Source organism: Trichoderma asperellum, chromosome 1 (genome assembly GCF_020647865.1).
Source record: "Trichoderma asperellum chromosome 1, complete sequence".
Lineage (NCBI taxonomy): Eukaryota > Fungi > Ascomycota > Sordariomycetes > Hypocreales > Hypocreaceae > Trichoderma > Trichoderma asperellum.
In genome coordinates, this window is record NC_089415.1 from 4688818 (window position 1) to 4705433 (window position 16616).

The 16616-nt window shown below is 52.5% G+C and overlaps 7 protein-coding genes across 7 annotated transcripts; 5 read left to right on the top strand and 2 right to left on the bottom strand.

Annotated features, from left to right (window-relative positions):
• Positions 1–4253: 4253 nt before the first annotated feature.
• Positions 4254–5293, top strand: TrAFT101_001445 (uncharacterized protein; the record flags this gene model as incomplete). Its single annotated transcript, XM_066126327.1, has 3 exons — positions 4254–4458; positions 4529–5109; positions 5174–5293. The coding sequence occupies 3 exons, from the start codon at positions 4254–4256 to the stop codon at positions 5291–5293; spliced, it is 906 nt and encodes a 301-aa protein (XP_065982428.1).
• A 72-nt stretch (positions 5294–5365) lies between these two features.
• TrAFT101_001446 (uncharacterized protein) lies at positions 5366–5737 on the top strand (the record flags this gene model as incomplete). The annotated part of the gene is made up of 1 exon (XM_066126328.1): positions 5366–5737. One exon carries the CDS (start codon positions 5366–5368, stop codon positions 5735–5737), a length of 372 nt encoding a protein of 123 aa, XP_065982429.1.
• A 910-nt stretch (positions 5738–6647) lies between these two features.
• TrAFT101_001447 (uncharacterized protein) lies at positions 6648–8257 on the top strand. The gene is made up of 3 exons (XM_024907727.2): positions 6648–6878; positions 7352–7819; positions 7908–8257. Exons 1-3 carry the CDS (start codon positions 6826–6828, stop codon positions 8104–8106), a joined length of 720 nt encoding a protein of 239 aa, XP_024762547.1. The 5' UTR covers positions 6648–6825; the 3' UTR covers positions 8107–8257.
• A 337-nt stretch (positions 8258–8594) lies between these two features.
• On the top strand, positions 8595–10313 carry TrAFT101_001448 (uncharacterized protein). Its single transcript, XM_024910536.2, has 3 exons — positions 8595–9093; positions 9298–9637; positions 9854–10313. Exons 1-3 carry the CDS (start codon positions 8709–8711, stop codon positions 10146–10148), a joined length of 1020 nt encoding a protein of 339 aa, XP_024762548.2. The 5' UTR covers positions 8595–8708; the 3' UTR covers positions 10149–10313.
• Positions 10220–12501, bottom strand: TrAFT101_001449 (uncharacterized protein). Its single transcript, XM_024903559.2, has 4 exons — positions 12245–12501; positions 11513–12185; positions 10626–11410; positions 10220–10547 (listed from the first exon to the last, which is right to left on the bottom strand). The coding sequence occupies exons 2-4, from the start codon at positions 11611–11613 to the stop codon at positions 10417–10419; spliced, it is 1017 nt and encodes a 338-aa protein (XP_024762549.1). The 5' UTR covers positions 11614–12185; positions 12245–12501; the 3' UTR covers positions 10220–10416.
• A 254-nt stretch (positions 12502–12755) lies between these two features.
• Positions 12756–14418, top strand: TrAFT101_001450 (uncharacterized protein). The gene is made up of 2 exons (XM_024910537.2): positions 12756–13756; positions 13864–14418. The coding sequence occupies exons 1-2, from the start codon at positions 13215–13217 to the stop codon at positions 14027–14029; spliced, it is 708 nt and encodes a 235-aa protein (XP_024762550.1). The 5' UTR covers positions 12756–13214; the 3' UTR covers positions 14030–14418.
• A 354-nt stretch (positions 14419–14772) lies between these two features.
• On the bottom strand, positions 14773–16598 carry TrAFT101_001451 (uncharacterized protein; the record flags this gene model as incomplete). Its single annotated transcript, XM_066126329.1, has 8 exons — positions 14773–14885; positions 15033–15326; positions 15394–15448; positions 15522–15618; positions 15687–15763; positions 16056–16213; positions 16322–16327; positions 16412–16598. 8 exons carry the CDS (start codon positions 16596–16598, stop codon positions 14773–14775), a joined length of 987 nt encoding a protein of 328 aa, XP_065982430.1.
• Positions 16599–16616: the final 18 nt, after the last annotated feature.

Genomic DNA, 16616 nt, shown 5'->3' on the forward strand with positions numbered 1-16616 from the left:
ATACAGCAGGTGCTCCATACAAAAGAGTCGAACAACTCAGCGTGTCCCCATAGCGTTGCGGCATGCGATACCAGGGTTGGAATCGAACAGGAGACAATACAACGGTTGTGCATGGAAGCAGCAGATCGGGCTAGGGCGGTGCGCCCATCTCGCATGCTTGCAACAACACCACGTTGACCAGCGTGAAAGGCGAGAGGTGGGTTGGGACGGCACGGTTGGGCGCTGACAATGGTGCCATCGAGTGCCATGTGCTGTAAATGAAAGATGCTGTGGGGGGGGGGGGGGGGGGGGGTAAAGGGCAAAGGGAGGCAGGTGTTGCGTGGTAGATATCCCCGGGAGGCTCTTTTGGCTTAGGCGATGCTATACATAGCATACTGTAGATGGGATCGCAGAGCGTGGGCGTCAGCAGCAGCCAGACGTGGTGAAGCCCTTTGCACCTCGCCTGCTAGACTCGGCGGATTAGAATGAAGCTAGCCAGCGACATCCCCCAGTGATTTGCTCGCGTGTAGAGGTTCGAGCAAAGAATCCCGGCGTGATGGGGGGCAGAGGCTCGGCGCTTGTCCGCGGCTCTTTTGGAGAGGTCCATGGCTATTTTGTTTTGGCTTTTCAACAGCCATCTCGAAACATCGCGCTGTTCCCAATCGCGTATATGCACTAAGGAAAGCTAGTCCGCAGGCGCAATGACTTCGCAGCCAAGAAGCAGGGGGATCGCAAAGGAGGCGGGGCCCTGAAGGACCTGTCGTTGGGCGCAGGCCAATCGTGGACCCGGATGCCTGGCTTTGGTAATGGGCGTCATAGGCGGCCCAAAAATAGCCTCCCTTACCCCAAGCACGTGTGATGCCACGAGTTAGGCTGAATCCAAGCTCCTAGTGGCTCGACGTCTGGGACACCGCCAGCCGGCAGCGAGAGCCTCCGGTGAAGGCTGAGCCCAACCTTCTTCTTTGTCAACTCAAATCAAAGGTCAAACGGGTAGCCGCGCTCACACGCCCCCCCTTCCGGTATCCAGAGCTCTAGAGTTTTAGCGGCGCTCCGTAAATAGAGGAGCATCCATGATGAAAGAGTCTAATGGATTTGAGATTGGGAGTCGGAGTGGGCAGTGTTGCGCTTGGCGACAGCCGGCTGTTTGGTGCTGGTAGCCATGCTAGCCGCCGCCCTACGAGGCTATCCTGCCTGTGTCGCCATTAATAACGTTTGGCTAAGATTCGCCTATCATGGTGCGCCGTGGCTGTTGGCAAACGCTCATCTCATTTGACGTCGGCCGTTGTCTCGGGAGAAAGAGACGCCACGCCGCCAGGGGCGTTACCGTTTGCTTGATTACTCAGTTCCTTATGTCACAGCTCCGTGACGGCACACGGTACCGACAGCCGTTCTGCCGCTGGGCTGTCAATGATGGAAATCATACACCCGTTATCTCCACGTCCTCTTCTGCCCGTCTGATGCCGCTACCTAAAAAGTTACTTACGTCCGTCCGGCCAGTGGTTCGGTACTCATGAGGATGGACGCGATCATGATGTGCCGCTGGGCCATTGGCCCTACGGGCGGAGCAGCATGAGCCCTACAGAAACGCCACCGCAAAGTAAGGTACGAATACATGCCGCCTGACAGATGCTATTGGCTTGTGGGATTTTGGGGAAACAAGCTCTCGCCCACCGTTACCAACACGGGAAAAAGGCTGACCGCAATACCGGAGCACGACCTAATGCTTGAGTTGATAGCATTGAGAATAGGTATCTTGTATACTGGGCAGCATTCTTTTACAGTAATTCTTGAACCGAGATGCCCCTGCTGCCTTGTCATGAGCATGGCATGTAAGAAAGCAAAAGGACCATCCACCATAGCCGTCTTTTCGAATTCGCTGCAAGTTGAACTATTCGTGCTGTCGCTGTTTTTGGAGCTGTGTTGAGTCATGCTCTGATAAAAGAGCGGGATGAGTACTTTGTACAAGTAGCAGCAGCACCTATGAGATTGCAGGGGAGGGAGGGGCATCGGGGCCAAGCGGCCCCCCCATTTGGGTGCCGATTCGAAGGTGTTGAGCCCCAAGACCTCTGGATCGGAGTATACAGAATTGCGATTCGAGCTCCGAGGCGGCGGCGATAGAGCAGATCAATAGCACTCGCCATAGCTTGTGAACCGGCTGTGCGCATCGGCCAGTGTGTGCGAGTCAGAGCACAGTACCCCGGAACGGCGTTTGTTTCGACAGCTTGTTTGCCGGTTTTACCGATCCGGCAAAAAGCCCAAGGAACCGGCGCCGTCTCTGCTGCAATTCTACAGAATGAATAACATGGCATTTCGTGACGGTGACAGCAAATTGCCAGCTGTCCGTGCTTCAAGGCTACTGTCCAGCGCCCTCCGGCCGGGGGCCAGTCCGCTGGCAAAAGGCCGCCCCTTTCAAACATGTGGCGGCAGGCCATTCTCGTAGGGCGGATTGGCCAATGCGAGCCCTGATGCGATTTCGTCCGAGAGATGCTTCCACGAAGCACAGCAGAAGGGATGGCGGGTGCCCCTACCCGTTTTTCCCTCTGTTCCTTTCTGGGCGCAATGTTTCGAATGCAACGTCTCGACGTCTAGAAGCGCCCCAAGGCTAGAGAAAAACAACGGGCTTGGGCTAGCATAAGGAGACTCCTGCAACTTGCAGCTTCACGCTTGACGCTTGTGCCTTAGCCGACACCTCCAGGATCGAATGGAATTAGAGCGATGTCAGCGCAGCCCTATGACGACGACGGCACTGCGTGTGAGTGCTGGGCTTAGCCATCCTAGTCCGGCCACTTGTACCTTGCGTTGCCAGCAGCACACGTCCTCACAGCACCTGTCTGTCTCAGTAGGGATTGGCAGCAGATAGGCGGTCTCCAAGGAGCGAAAGCGAGGCATTCCTTGTGCAACCTGCCCAGTGCTCTAGCAATCCATAGTATATCTGCTAGGCCCACTGCCTGGCGTTTACGGGTAGGATGGCCTGCTTTTCGTCGTCGACGGATATTCGCCGGGAGTAGAGGCGGAGAGGGCCCAACAATTCCCCCGGGCGCACGGTCTCGAGCGCCGGCTGTCGCGTCCTGCTAATCATAGCACTTGTAAGGGGGGGGAGGGTTCGACGACGAGAGCGCTACAGTATGCTGCTGTGCTCTGGATATCGCGGGAAGAGGGTGGCAGCGCAAGGGACCGCCAGAGCCAGATGAATGCCTGCCGGATGGGGCACTCGACTGTGGGAAAAGAAAACCGGGCAAATTTGGCTCTTCAGACAAAAACCGCGGCCACCAGGCCATGTGGGTTGCGAGAGCGAGCGAGCGAGAGCGACAAGTACGTACCGTGCCTGGTAGCGGCATGGAGGTGCTACGTTTAGCAGACTCTGGATTTGGGGTGATTTGATTTGTATTGGGAGGGGGCACTTGGCTTGGCTCTTGCTCGCTGTGGCTCTGGCGCTGGCGCTGGGCTGGCTCCTGCCTGGCAGTGGCTCTTGCCTGGCAGTGGCTCTTGCCTGGCACTAGAGAAAAGTACCTCTCCCGGGAGTCCCTGCCCCGTGTCTCTAGAGTCTACTGTCACGCCTCCCGACTGCTGGCAGGCGCCACGCCCCCCTGGTCCCTTCTGGCTTCAGTCCCCGCTCTATCCGCTTCATCCCACTCGCAGCGCCCACACCATCGCCTACTACTACCAGCACGCCCGCCTGCTACAGCCACTCCGGCCGCACCCCCTGTCGCTGCGCTGCAGACACAGCCAGATCCGCTCCATGTCTCGCTACGTGCACGCCTGCCCGCGCAGGAGCAGCCAAGAGGCGGGCCATGGGCACAGATCGTCCTCGCTGGGCGGTACGTACCTGTGGACGGCATGCACTGGCCCTGTCACAGCTTCACGCCCACCCCTCCACCACCTCACTTTGACGCTAAGTACATCGCACGAAGCCTTGCTGGGCTTCACCAGCCATGAAGCCTGGCCCCATGCAGCCCTGCAGCCAGGGTCTGTTCTGAGCTTCGACGAGACGCAGGCAGATAAGTCGAAGCATGCAGTATTTAACTCTCGTCGTCCTCCCATCTGGTCCAGCCCGTCATGACCATCCGATCCAACAATTGCTGAGACTCACATCATCTATATAATACCAACGACATCTCATCCAAACCATTCATCACTTACATCTTCCAACTTGATCTGATCAAGCAAGAGCCTCTTCTCTTCTGAGCCAAGACCACTGCCTTGCTTGTTCCTCTTCAACCCCTCCATCACCACCTCACCAACTCTTCTTACAACAACTCACACACACAATCACAATGGCCATGTTCGCCATCTCACAACAACACCCTTATGCCTACGCCGCAGTCCCGGCACCGGCTCCTCCTCCTCCTCGACACTGCTCAAACCACGGCACCAGCAGCGCCTTCAGCAGCTCTGCCCACCCTGATGAGGACTGGACCAAGATCTCAGATCTTGCCGAGCGCAGGAGAATACAGAACCGCATTGCTCAGCGCAACTACCGTATGTCTAGTCACAGAATCTCACCTCTTCTTTCCTTGCGCATTGAAAGCCATCTAACAATCGACTGCAGGCAAGAAGCTTAAGCGACGTCTGGAGGATCTTGAGCGCCGCGCTGGATCCGAAGAGGGCGATGCTGAGAAGCAGCCCTCGCCAGTCAGCCAGCCTGCCGCCAGCCCCAACAAGGTCGCCAAGCGTCAATCCATCTCCAAGGCTCACAAAGTGCACCAGGCACCAGCTCCTGTCCGCCTCCCGACTCCTCCCAAGACCATTGTCTCTCAGGGCCAATTCACTCCTCCCATGGAGTCTCACGACGAGCTGTCTTTTGTGCAACCCACTTACCACCACCACGACGAGCGCGAGCGATCCAACACTCCGCCCGTCCTCTCGTACACAACATACCCAGCTCCCGACGAGCTGCTCATCAACCCTTATGGCTCCGCTCACGCCTATCCTACCATGACTACTGCTGAGGTCTACCCCAACTACCTCAGTGCTGCGATGCCCGCCTCGCTGCCGCCTCTGGGCCACTACAGCGAGCCCATTAAGCGAGAGATGTATCCCGACAACGTCATCAGCCCATACATTGGCTATGGCTTCATGTCGACTCACGATATGGGCATGCCCACTCCCTACGACCCTTCCAACCCTCTGGTGAGTTCGGCTAGGCATCAATTCTCTTACCCTCGGGATCTGCGTTGCTGATTCTGAATGCCAGACTCCTCCTCTGACGCATTCATACGACCACTCGGCTGCCTGCTCTGAGACGGGCTTCGAGTACCCTACCACCCCGCTGTCTATGCCTGGATCTCCAGCCTTGATGCAGCACCAGCACTAATCAAAGAAAAAAAAAAAAAACAACTGTTTAAAAAAAAACAAGCCAAAAAAAAAAAAAAAAAAAAAAACCAAAATGCCGGATTTCATGCAATTCATCACCCTATCATCTATAAACCCGAAGTACATATATGCATATTCTACCTTGTCACAAAACAACAAGGCACTTCTCTTCCCACCTCCTGAGGTGGTGACTCGACATCACGGGGCAAAAAATGATTTCTGGTTTACGGCAAAGTGGTTGCACAACGGGATCTTTTATACGAGGACAAATAGCATGGCGATTGTGTTGGGTCTCTTTCATTCTTCTTGGAGAGCTTTGGATGAGCTCTTATTTTTTTGTGTTAACACCTCTTTTTTTTGTGATATCTTTATTCATGAAGTGGACATTTGGGATGACTTGAAAGATGGGATTGGTTGGCGGGCGTTCCAAGGAGCAACGGACTGATGTGATGAGCAATCTCGTCTGGCTTTAGTCTTTTAAACATGATGCTTAAGCAAGGCACAGTTTATTGGTGTTTTCTCTGTTACTTCATTTTTTTTGTCTTTTAATTATACTAGATATCCCCGCCGGAATACATACGGAACGGGCACTAGAAGCGTGCTCAAAATTAAAAAAACATTTACTTCATTTTGATGAGTCCTTTTCTTTTTTTGCCCAGTATACAAACGTGTGGTTGGCAATGCATGAAGAGCTACGGACGAGTCGGTTGAGCTACTGGCCATGGCTTGCGTTGGCCATGTGGACGAAGCCACACGCCCGCCCCCAGATATTTGTCTGCGGCCGCGGTGGTTGGAATACGCCAGCGCCACATGCGCCGGGCGCCTTGTAGGGCAAAAGCGAAGCTTCGCAGCCTTCTTCGATAGCGTCCCGGTTTTTCTTATCTACGGGAAGTTTTGCGGGGAGAATATTTACCGGCGAGGCGGCGGCGGGCTTTCCACCCCGTGTAAGTGCGCCCTTGTGTGCGTGTGTAAGAGAGGGAAGAGTGAGAAAAAGGAAGAGCCTCGATTTCTAACGCCGCTAAAGCTTAGCCATCTCGGTACTTGTGGTGGCTTATTTGGATTTGGAGCACACCCATCTTCCGTCAAACACGTGGTAGACGCGGCGCTGGTGAGCTCACGGCGGCGCGTTCTCTGTGCTAAGAGCTACTATTTCCATGCCTCTCTCGACGAAGGTTTCGGTGGCTTGGTTTCGGAGTTAATTCTGGCGTATTTGACACAAAGCCGTACGCCTCAATGCTCTTATTATAGCAATTAGTCAGAAGCTCGACTTAGAAATCCATCGGAGCGAGAATACTCCGAACACGACGCCCGGCGGGCTTCTTTCCGCCTTCCGATCGGAGTAGGTATCCGCTAAACGACGCAGCCAACCGCAACTTACTCGTACATATGCCCAACAAGGCTACTGCTGGCGAGCACAAAGGGCCCTTTGGCAGCCTCACCGAGCATCTGCAAAATCGGCCATTGCTGGCTACTCGCAAGTAATTCCACATTGGCCTGATATCGCCGCTCGCGCCCGCTAGATTCTTGCCCACGATGCACGCTACGACGAACCGGCGGAAGCTGCTCTACCTCTATGGTGGAGACCAGTAAGAGACCCCCCTTGATGCTTTGCTTTTTGGTCCATCACGCCTTGCGTCCTATTGCCTAAGCTGTGATGGCTTCTTCTTCTTCATCTTTTTTTTTTTTTTTTTTTTTTTTGCCTCTTTGATTCGATTCACCCCTCTATCTTCAATGAGCATCCACTATGAACATTTGCCTGAATCAGGGTAGACTCGGATTTGCGAATTAGCATCTCAGATCTAGACTCCGGCGGCGGCTTCTTCTGGCTTGATACTGCTTGATACTACTTTTCTCTTTCTTTCTTGGAAGCCCAGCAACACACACACACACACGCACACTCCCCCAAAGTCTACATGACTTGCAGTAGGGGGGTAATTATATAAAAAAAAAGAAGAAGAAGAAGAAGCTATTCCAGGCAACAGCACAAAGAAGCGGTCAAAAATAGAGCACCCAAGGCTAACTGAAACACGCCCCTTTGGGCCCTGCCCTGAATCAAAAGGCCCTGGGACTCCTCCTTATGGGTCACTTCTGATGATCGAGTTCGTGGAGGCGCCAGTCAGTCCCACCTGCTCATGATAAACCCAGAAAAGGCCCGCTTCTATGGCCACCTCGATACCAAGACGCTGGGCGGTGCCGGCTTCGCATCGCAGCATAGCTTGGGGGTGCTGAACTGGAACTTGTCCGACTACGAGGGGGGCATAGTCGTTGCGGTGGCCAAGGCCGATGGGAAACGATACGCCCTGACACTCAAAGACGAGATCCCACCGCGGAGGGGCGATGGGCGTGAGGAAGCTGGAATTAGTTGGGAGGCCGAATTCGAGGTCGTTGAGGACGGAGCGGGCTTGGAGGTGAAGAATGTGTATTTGCCATGGAGTGCATTCAAGCCAACGTACCGAGGGAGGCCGAAGCCGGATGCAAAACCATTGAACTTGTCCAGTGTGAAACGAGTCGGGTTGATGATGCGAAGGTGAGTGAAGAAGCCATGTTCTCTATTTCTGGAGCCCGTTGCTATATGTGTGCGCCAAGGATTAGCGGCTAATGAGCGATTGCTGTAGCTTTTTTGGAAAGCAAGAGGGAGATTTTTCCATTGATATTCATGCCATTGCAGCTGTAAGCGAGGCTGCGGACAATGGGGTGGATGATGATGAAGTTGAAGACGATCCCAAGGCTGCTATGGCTGAAGCGGCGGCGGCGAACAATTTGCAGAGTCGTCGAAGAAACTGGATGCGTCTATTATTATGCGGTTTGATATGATTTGGGAGAGCTAACAAGATGAGAGCAAAGGCTGCTCAGTCATGGTCTTTTTCATGCACAGGTCTTGTATATTTAATGACGTTATTGAGAATACAGCTACGGCAACTTATATATACACAAAAAAAGAGACGATTGGCTCAACTGATCAACCAATCAACGCAATTGAATTGCTTTTCATCATCGAGTGTTTCAATCTACTCTCTTAATGCAATACAGACAATCGTCTATTACCATTGAGATTGCACGTGCAGGAACGAGATGCGCGCGAATAGCTTCTTGGAGCTGGATCGGAGTAGCTTTGGCGTCGACGTCACCACACTTCAGCTCATGCCAGCCGTCCAATCCTTTCGTTTATTCAGACTGCAATGCTACCGTCTCCTTGATTGAATAAATCGACGGCATCCCATCTCCCCAAACAGCTTTGGTTTTCTTTCTACCCCTCTTTTTTTTTTTTTTTTTTTTTTTTTTTTTTTTTTTTTGATTATTTTCTCACATTCTTCTTTGATCTCACTTTATCCTACGTCTCCGTCGGTCTTTTGGATTGAGTTCTTACATGACTACAGATTCTAATTCGCAGTCTGGCCCCTAAATCAAGAGACCAGATGACACTCCTCAACCACTTCCTCCACATCACCAACTTCCACTCCCCCCTCCTGCGGTCCATCATCCCTTGCTTCGCCACCGCCTTTGCCATCCAAGGCGCTGTCGCGATCCCCTCCATCCTTGCCGGTTCGGAGCGCTTCTTCGACGTGTCTGGCTCAGTGACCTTCCTGGCTGTCGGAACGCTAAGCTTATATCTCCCCGCGCTGCGAGCTCGCGCGGCTGCTTATGCCGGCAATGCAGCAACTCTTCCTCGGCTGCCGAGCCTGATTGAGGTCCTGAAGGGGGGTGCGGGTGCGGGCGCGGGTGCCAATGCGGGTGCTGCGGCTCTGCTGAGCTGGAGACAGCTTGTCTTGACGGGAATGACTGCGGCTTGGGCAGTGCGACGTGAGCCTCCTCTTGCGATGCTTTAAACCCGGGTTCCTTACGCCGAGGGGGGAAGCTTTAATCTTACGCGTTTTCGGATCAAAACCCACGCACTGTTCTCTCTCTCTCTCACTCTCTTTTTTTTTTTTTAAACTTACATCCTAGACTACTTGGTTGAGAATGACAAAAACTGACTAATTGCTCATACCACCACCAAAAACACAGTTGGCTCGTTTCTATTTCATCGCATCCTTACCGCCGGCCATGATTCTCGATTCGATTCCATCCGCCACAAGCCCGCCCGCTTCTCTGGGGCCTTCTTCTTCCAGGCCGTTTGGGTTTCGCTCCAGCTTATGCCTGTGATTATGCTCAACGCCATCCCGGCAGCTGTGCTGGCATCTGCCATTCCCAGGACACTCGCCACGGACGTCATTGGCATGTCGATTTGGCTTGCCGGGTTTGTGTATGAGGTCTTGGCGGATGTGCAGAAGAGCAGGTGGCAAAGGGAGAAGAAGCTCAAGCTGCATGATGAAGAGTTTATGACAAGTGGACTTTTCTCAAAGAGGTAAGTGTAAATAAAACCTTTTTTTTTTTTTTTTTTTTTTTTTCCTGTTATGATTGTTGTAGTGCGGTTTCATAACTTGTTTTTTTCTTTCTTTCTTGGTTTTGTTTGGTGCCTCTAAAACTTTGGAAGTTTATTATATACATATAATGTTACCTAGGTGTTGTATTGTATTTTTGGATCTAACGAGATTGACTGATTGATTACTACTACTACTAGTCGGTACCCCAACTATTTTGGGGAAATCTCCCTTTGGACCGGAATTGCGACTGCATCAGCTGGCGTCCTCGCCCGGCTGCCCGTGCAGCAAGCTTTGGGTCTGTCTGGAGGCCCCTTGGGTGTCATTACAACTACCGTCTTGTCATTCATTAGTCCCGCGTTTGCGGCCTTTTTGCTTCTCAAGGTATCTGGCATACCCCTCTCTGAGAAAAAGTACGACAAACGATACGGAGATAGAAAGGAGTATCAAGAGTGGAAGAAGAATACGCCGAGGCTGATCCCAAAGCTGTGGTAGTATAAACTACTACAAGGTATGTTCTCTCTCTCTCTCTCTCGGGGATCAAAATAGGTGAAGCAAAAACTTGGGGCATGTGAAATTTGTGTGTATAATTATATGTTTATATATATATATATATATGATTGATAGCTTTGTCCACGAATAAATGAAGTCATAAGCCAGCTTTTGCTATGTGATGCAGGTTTTTTTTATGTTCCCCGTGTCATGCATTCATTGCTTTCGTTCTCTTTTCACCTCCCTTCCCCATCTCTTCTTGGTTTTTGGTTTATTTGTAGAATGATTTGACCTTTTCAATCTCGTCATAGCTACCCATAAAGATACCTGACCTGTCGTGGATGTGCTCTGGCACAACCTCCAACATTCTGTTCATGTGGCTATCAACGGCTTGGCCACCAGCTATCACACACGTCACAGTTAGCATTTACCTCAGAGTCAATATAGCCAGAGGGATATTCAGAAAAGAAAAAAACTCACCATTCTCAAAAACCAAAGCCATAGGCGCACACTCGTAAAGAATACGAAGCTTGCCCTTGGGGCTCTTCTTATCCGCGGGGTAGGCAAAGATGCCTCCGTACAAGAGCGTGCGGTAGGCGTCGGCAACCATGCTTCCGATATAACGAGCGCTGTAGGGCTTGCCGTCGGCCTGCGCCTGCTTGAGAGAGTTGAAGTACTTGATGGTCTTGTCCTCCCAGTACAGGGAGTTGCCCTCGTTGACGGAGTAGATGGAACGCGCCTTGGGAATGCGCATGTTGGGGTGCGACAGGATAAACTCGCCAATGCCGTTGTCCAGGGTGAAGCCGTTGACGGTGCTGCCCCTCATGGTCATGACGAGCTGGGCAGAGGCGCCATACATGGTGAAGCCGGCGGCGACCAGCTCCGTGCCGGGCTTGAGGATGTCGTCCTTGCTGGCGACGTCGACGCCATCGGGGATCTTGTGGATGGCGAAGATTGTGCCGACGGACACTCCGGCGTCGAGGTTGGACGAGCCGTCGATGGGGTCGCAGGAGACGATGTAGCGCGCGCCGGTGGCGTGGGGGAAGTGGATTTCGGTCTCTTCCTCCTCGGAGACGAGCATGGCGACCTTGCCGCAGGAGCGCATGGCCTCGATGAAGAGGTCGTTGGAGATGACGTCGAGCTTCTTCTGCTCGTCGCCGGTGGTGTTGGAGGAGCCGGCCAGGCCGGTGAGGTTGACTAGCGTGGCGCGGCGGATGTAGTAGGCGATGGACTTGAAGGAGTATTGGAGAGCATGGCAGAGCAGTCTTGTTTTGTTATAAGTCGCGTGTTAGTTGGTTGTTGGAAGTAGCAGATGATGCGGCGCAGTGGCAAAGGGGGGAAGGGGGGAAACAGAAAAGAAAACATACGTGAAATCACCGGTTGCTTCTCTGTGCTTGATCTGCTCTTCCGTGAGGAAGCGGGTGAGGGTGATGATGTGGGTGTTGACTTTTTCGCCGGTGTCTGTCATCTTGGCGGTTGGTGGTGGTGAGTTGACGATGATGTAATGGAGCTGAGAGCCGGGTGGTTCAAGGCGCAGCAGAGAGTTTCCTCTGAACAATTGAATTCCGCGATGCGCTTTATCACAAGGAAAAGGATTTGACTATCGGCGAGAGCAACGCAATGGAGGAGTAATTGGGCTGAATTGAGCTGAAACGAGCTATCGGGATTGAAGCTCTTCGGCAGCGATGACGCGGGGTTGGTGATCCGTGGGGTTCGGTTAGTGAAGGAGGAGAGAGATGTGGAATGGGGCAATGGAAAGAAGTCGATGCGTTTGGGGGGGAAAAAAAGATCACGACACTACTGCATATATATAGCATATAGAGCAACAGACAGACGAAGAAGAAACGCCTCCTGACTAAAGGGGTGCTTGCTCTTTTTGATCACAAGACGCTGCCGAGATTTGACGATAACTCGCCCGCTGCCATCCGGCCGGGACGACTAGCCCAGCCAAACGCAGGGACCCGGCGCCCAGCTCTGTTGGCAGCGCGGTTGCGGTATTACGTATAAGTAGCAAGGCAAGTCCCGGCTACTCTAGGCTCTCTGCAGGGGATTCTCAGCCAATCCCAGGGGCAGGATTGTCGAACGCTTGGATGTAGTACTTGCATGAGACGAGCAACACGGTAACCGACTATACCGAAGCGTGGCCGTTGACTGGCTGTCTGGGTTCCCTTTCGGGGTGGGTTTTGGCGGTATTTGCCGGATGAGGGGAGCTTTTTTTTTTTTTTTTTTGGTGCTGTGCCTATCTGCTGAGGAAAGCAGTACAAGTGGTACAAGTGGTACAAGCAGTACCAGCAGTGCAAGCAGGCAATCAGCTCCGTGTTGGAGAGCCCTTTTTTGTCCCTCCGGCTATGCCCCATTGCCCCAGCTCCGAAAAAGCTGCTGTCTAAGAGGATTTCCCGGAAAGAGGAGCCCAGAGACGCTGGTTGGAGCTCCCGACTTCCCCATCTAGGCGGGGCGCGGGGACTCACGTGAGCTGCGCTTCTGGAGAGAGTACCGAGAGAGTACCGAGCTTATCTAACAGTGAGTGCATTACATAATCCGACCCCGAGAGTCGCGGACTTCACGTGCAAAAACACCAAGCCAGCTTGCGGGTCTACTCCGGAATTTGCATCTCTCCACACAAACGCCCAGCCTGCTGAACTAAGCAGGCAGTTCCATTCTCTTTTCTATCTTTCTGTTCCTTCTCCAGTGTGGGGGAATCTGGACCTCGGCATGTTTTACACACGCCACAAGTGCCGTCGGCTTCTGCAACCGTTTGGCTTGAAGCCTTTCCACGGCTAAACACGAGACACTTCTGACTCTCATTTGCCTTTCTTTTTTCCCCTTCTTATTTTTCTTTTGGACCGGTCCACGACTTGCACATTCGACTTCTTCTTCTTCTTCTTCTTCTTCCCTCTGTTGCGGCCTATACCCCCATTGGACTTTCTCTCTTCAAGGAGACAGAATAAGACGCCCATCACCTGCGATAATACTCAATTACCGAAGCCGATAAGCGTGCCGCGTACTGCTGCTTTTGCCCCGGACCATCTCTTTCTCTCTCTCCTACACCAACGACAAAACACCTCCAAAATGGTCGCCGACACCCTCGTCTACCACCCCTCGGTGGCTCACTACCTCCGCTTCGTCGCCACCACCGTCGGCCGCGACAAGATCCTCCGCACGCTCCAGTACTTCGCCCGCTTCTACGCCTGGTACCTGCTGCGCACCAACGGCACCCCGTCCCAGATGGCCCCCTGGAACGCCATCAAGAAGCAGTTCGGCCTCGCCCGCAAGATCATGCGCGTCGGCAAGAACCTCGAGCACGTCAAAGCCGCCGCCCAGGCCGCCGACGCAAAGACGCTCGAGCCCTTCCTGCGCTACGCCGCCATCGGCCGCCAGATCGGATACGCGGGATACCTGTCCTTCGACATGCTGACCGTCGGCGACGCGGCCGGCATTCGCAAGTGGTCCGCCGCCAAGACGCTGACGCAGCATGCCTTTCGCTTCTGGGCCATGGGTCTGGTCTTCAGCGTGGCGGCGCAGCTCTATACGCTGTTTAAGCTGAAGGAGCGCGAGGCCAAGATTGACCGAAAGGACGGCGAGGGCGTCGTTGAAAGCAAGCGCATCTTGAAGTGAGTTTCTTTTCCCTTTTCTCTTCCTTGTCATATATACATACATGTAAACAACACATCTTTTAAAAAGGAAGAATAACTAACATGTGAAAAACCCACCCCTTCAGGGAACGATTCGCCAGCCGCCTCCAGCTCGTCTCCGACGTCTGCGACTTGACCGTCCCCCTCTCCGCCCTCAACTGGGTCGGCTTCGACGACGGCTTCGTCGGCCTGGCCGGAACTGTCAGCAGTGTGATCGGCGTCTACTCCCAGTGGAAGAAGACTGCTGCCTAAGACTTGGGCATAACAAGTTACAAAATACCTTTCCGAGAAAAAGGAACAAATTGAGAGAGAGAAAAAAAAAACAACATGTTTGATACACACACACACACACACACACACTTACACTTATCAGCTCCAGCAAACACCTCGTCAAATTCTTTTTCTTTTTTTCTTTTCTTTTTTTCTTTTTGGAAATGAGCGAAATATTTCCTTGAGCTGGTGGATATATATGTATATGTATGAGCCAAGAGGATGGTTTGTGTATACTACTAACAGCGACTACTTCCTTCTCATGTTGTAATGGTCGTCAACGCAACTGTTGCGCTGCTTGCAACAGGCAGTTCTTCTAATGCCATATTGGTCATGTCGATGATACTTATTGTGGATCGCTTCATTTTTTTTTTTTTTTTTTTTTTTTTACTGTTTGAATAGCACGTCGTATATGAATTGAGAACGGTTTGATGCAAAGATATGTTATATAACTAGGAGAAAATAAAAATCAAGAAATTTAAAAAAAAAAAAAAAAAAAAAAAAAGTAAAGCAATACCAAATGAACCATACATAAATCCCGTTAATCGTACAGCCTGACTCTTCTTGCCTCCCATGTGATATCATGTGTCCCGGAGATCCGTTCCATTCTGTCCATGGCTGTCCTGTCCTATATTCATTCTGATCATCAAGAGCCTCGGGTCTTTCTTTCTTCATCGTCTGGTATCCACCCATATCGAAATAGCAAATAGCAAAGCTGCTCGTTGTTAAGTCCAAACTCCCCGACCTTCCACACTAGATACAAATCCCGTAATAACCAGCTTCTGCAAACCATACGCCCCAACTTTTCGAATTGATAAGTCCGTTTGTGGTAGGTCATCTATCACATTTGGTCAAGGCCAATTCCGCCAAGAGAGCGAGCGTATAAAATAGAAGACGTATAAAAACAGGCAGCATGGGAAAGCAGAGCTATACAGCGCGGGCCTCAAGAGAGATAGATATGGAATAGAGGAGAAGAAAGATTTACCAGTAACGTCCACCACGATCGTAGTCTCGCGCATATCCTTCTCGAGGGTATGCTGGCTCCCTAGGAGGAAAGTCTCTAGGTGGCCGGTCATAGGCAGGTCGACCGCCGTTGACATAAGGGTCGGCAGGAGGAGGTGGATAATCGCGGCGGTAAGGCTCATCATAGCGGCCTCGAGGGGGCGGGTAATCTTCCACTGGCCGGCGAGGGGGCGAACGATAGCGCGGTGCCCGGTCATCATAGTAGTCACGGCGAGGGCTTCTGTCACGGTAGCCGTACGATGGACCACCTTCGCGGCTGTAACCTCGGTGAGGGCCGCCTCGGCGGTCATAGTTATCAAACTGCGGGGGTGGGTATGGCCTACGTCCAGGCGAACGAGATCGGCCACGGGGATCCCGCGGGGGCATATCAGGTTGAGTCTAGGTATGCAGAGTGAGTAAGCGGTCACCTAAAAGGATACGCATGGCGACAAGCGCAATATCCAAAACTTACGTCAACCAGGCATTGGACACGAGCGCCCTTGAACTCACGGCCGTCAAGCTTTTCAACGGCTGTTCTCAGGTCTGCAGCAGTCTCGAATTCGACAAAGCTACGGCCCTTTCGTTAGCCGCAAACATACATGTAAGATTTAATAGCTTGAAGCTTAACAGCGCTTACCCTCGACCATTGGAGTCGCGGCCGGTCTCAGAGTACACCACATCAAGGCTTGACTGACGGGCGAAATCTTTAAGGTCCTATTCGTAGAATCCACGTAAGTCGTTGCCAAGGAGGAGACAAAAAGCCTGGAGAAAAAAAAGTCCACGTATCGGCAAGCCACAAAAAAAGAAAAAATTTCCATCAAGTCAGGAACCAGGGATGCCAAGCCGGAGTCGCCAGTCCAGAACGAAAGGGCACAGAGGAATAGTGCGGGGCGCACAAGCCGACCCGATGCAAAGCATAGCAAACCAACGTGCTCCAAGTATATGAAGAAAAGGGCATGCAAATCCCGTGGAATCCAGGTGCAACAAACTGGGAGAGGGAACAGACCTGCCAACTGGTATCATTGGGAAGTCCCGTGATCTGCATTCGGTGAGGAGTTCTACGCGGTCGCGGCGGCGCACGCTCGTGCCCCATGCCGCCCTCTCGGTGTCGAGCTCCACGGGCAAACTGGACGGTGAGGCGTTCTCCCATAAAGTCGGATCCATCTTTGTTTTTTCAATCGCGGGTTAGTCTCGAGCAGAACGAAAGGCGACAGTATATTGACGGGGGAAGGAGAGGTCAGGCAGAACTGGGATGGCAGGGCGATGACATACGGAAAGCTGTATATGGCGAAGAAGAAAGCGCGATTGGTTAGTATAATAGATCCAGTGGTAAAACTATGGTTGGAACAGGGCAAGGCGAACCTGGAACGACGTCGCGAGCATCCATGGCGTCCTTATACTCGATGAATCCGAAGCCATTCATAAGCTTCACTTCGGTAATCTCTCCGGTGCCGTGGGTCGCAAAGTGAGCCTCGACATCGGCCTTGGTAGCTGAGGGAAGCCAGTTAGTCGTAGCCACGGGAGCAGGAAAACAATGGAGATGGACCATTTCGAGGGAGGTTCCCCA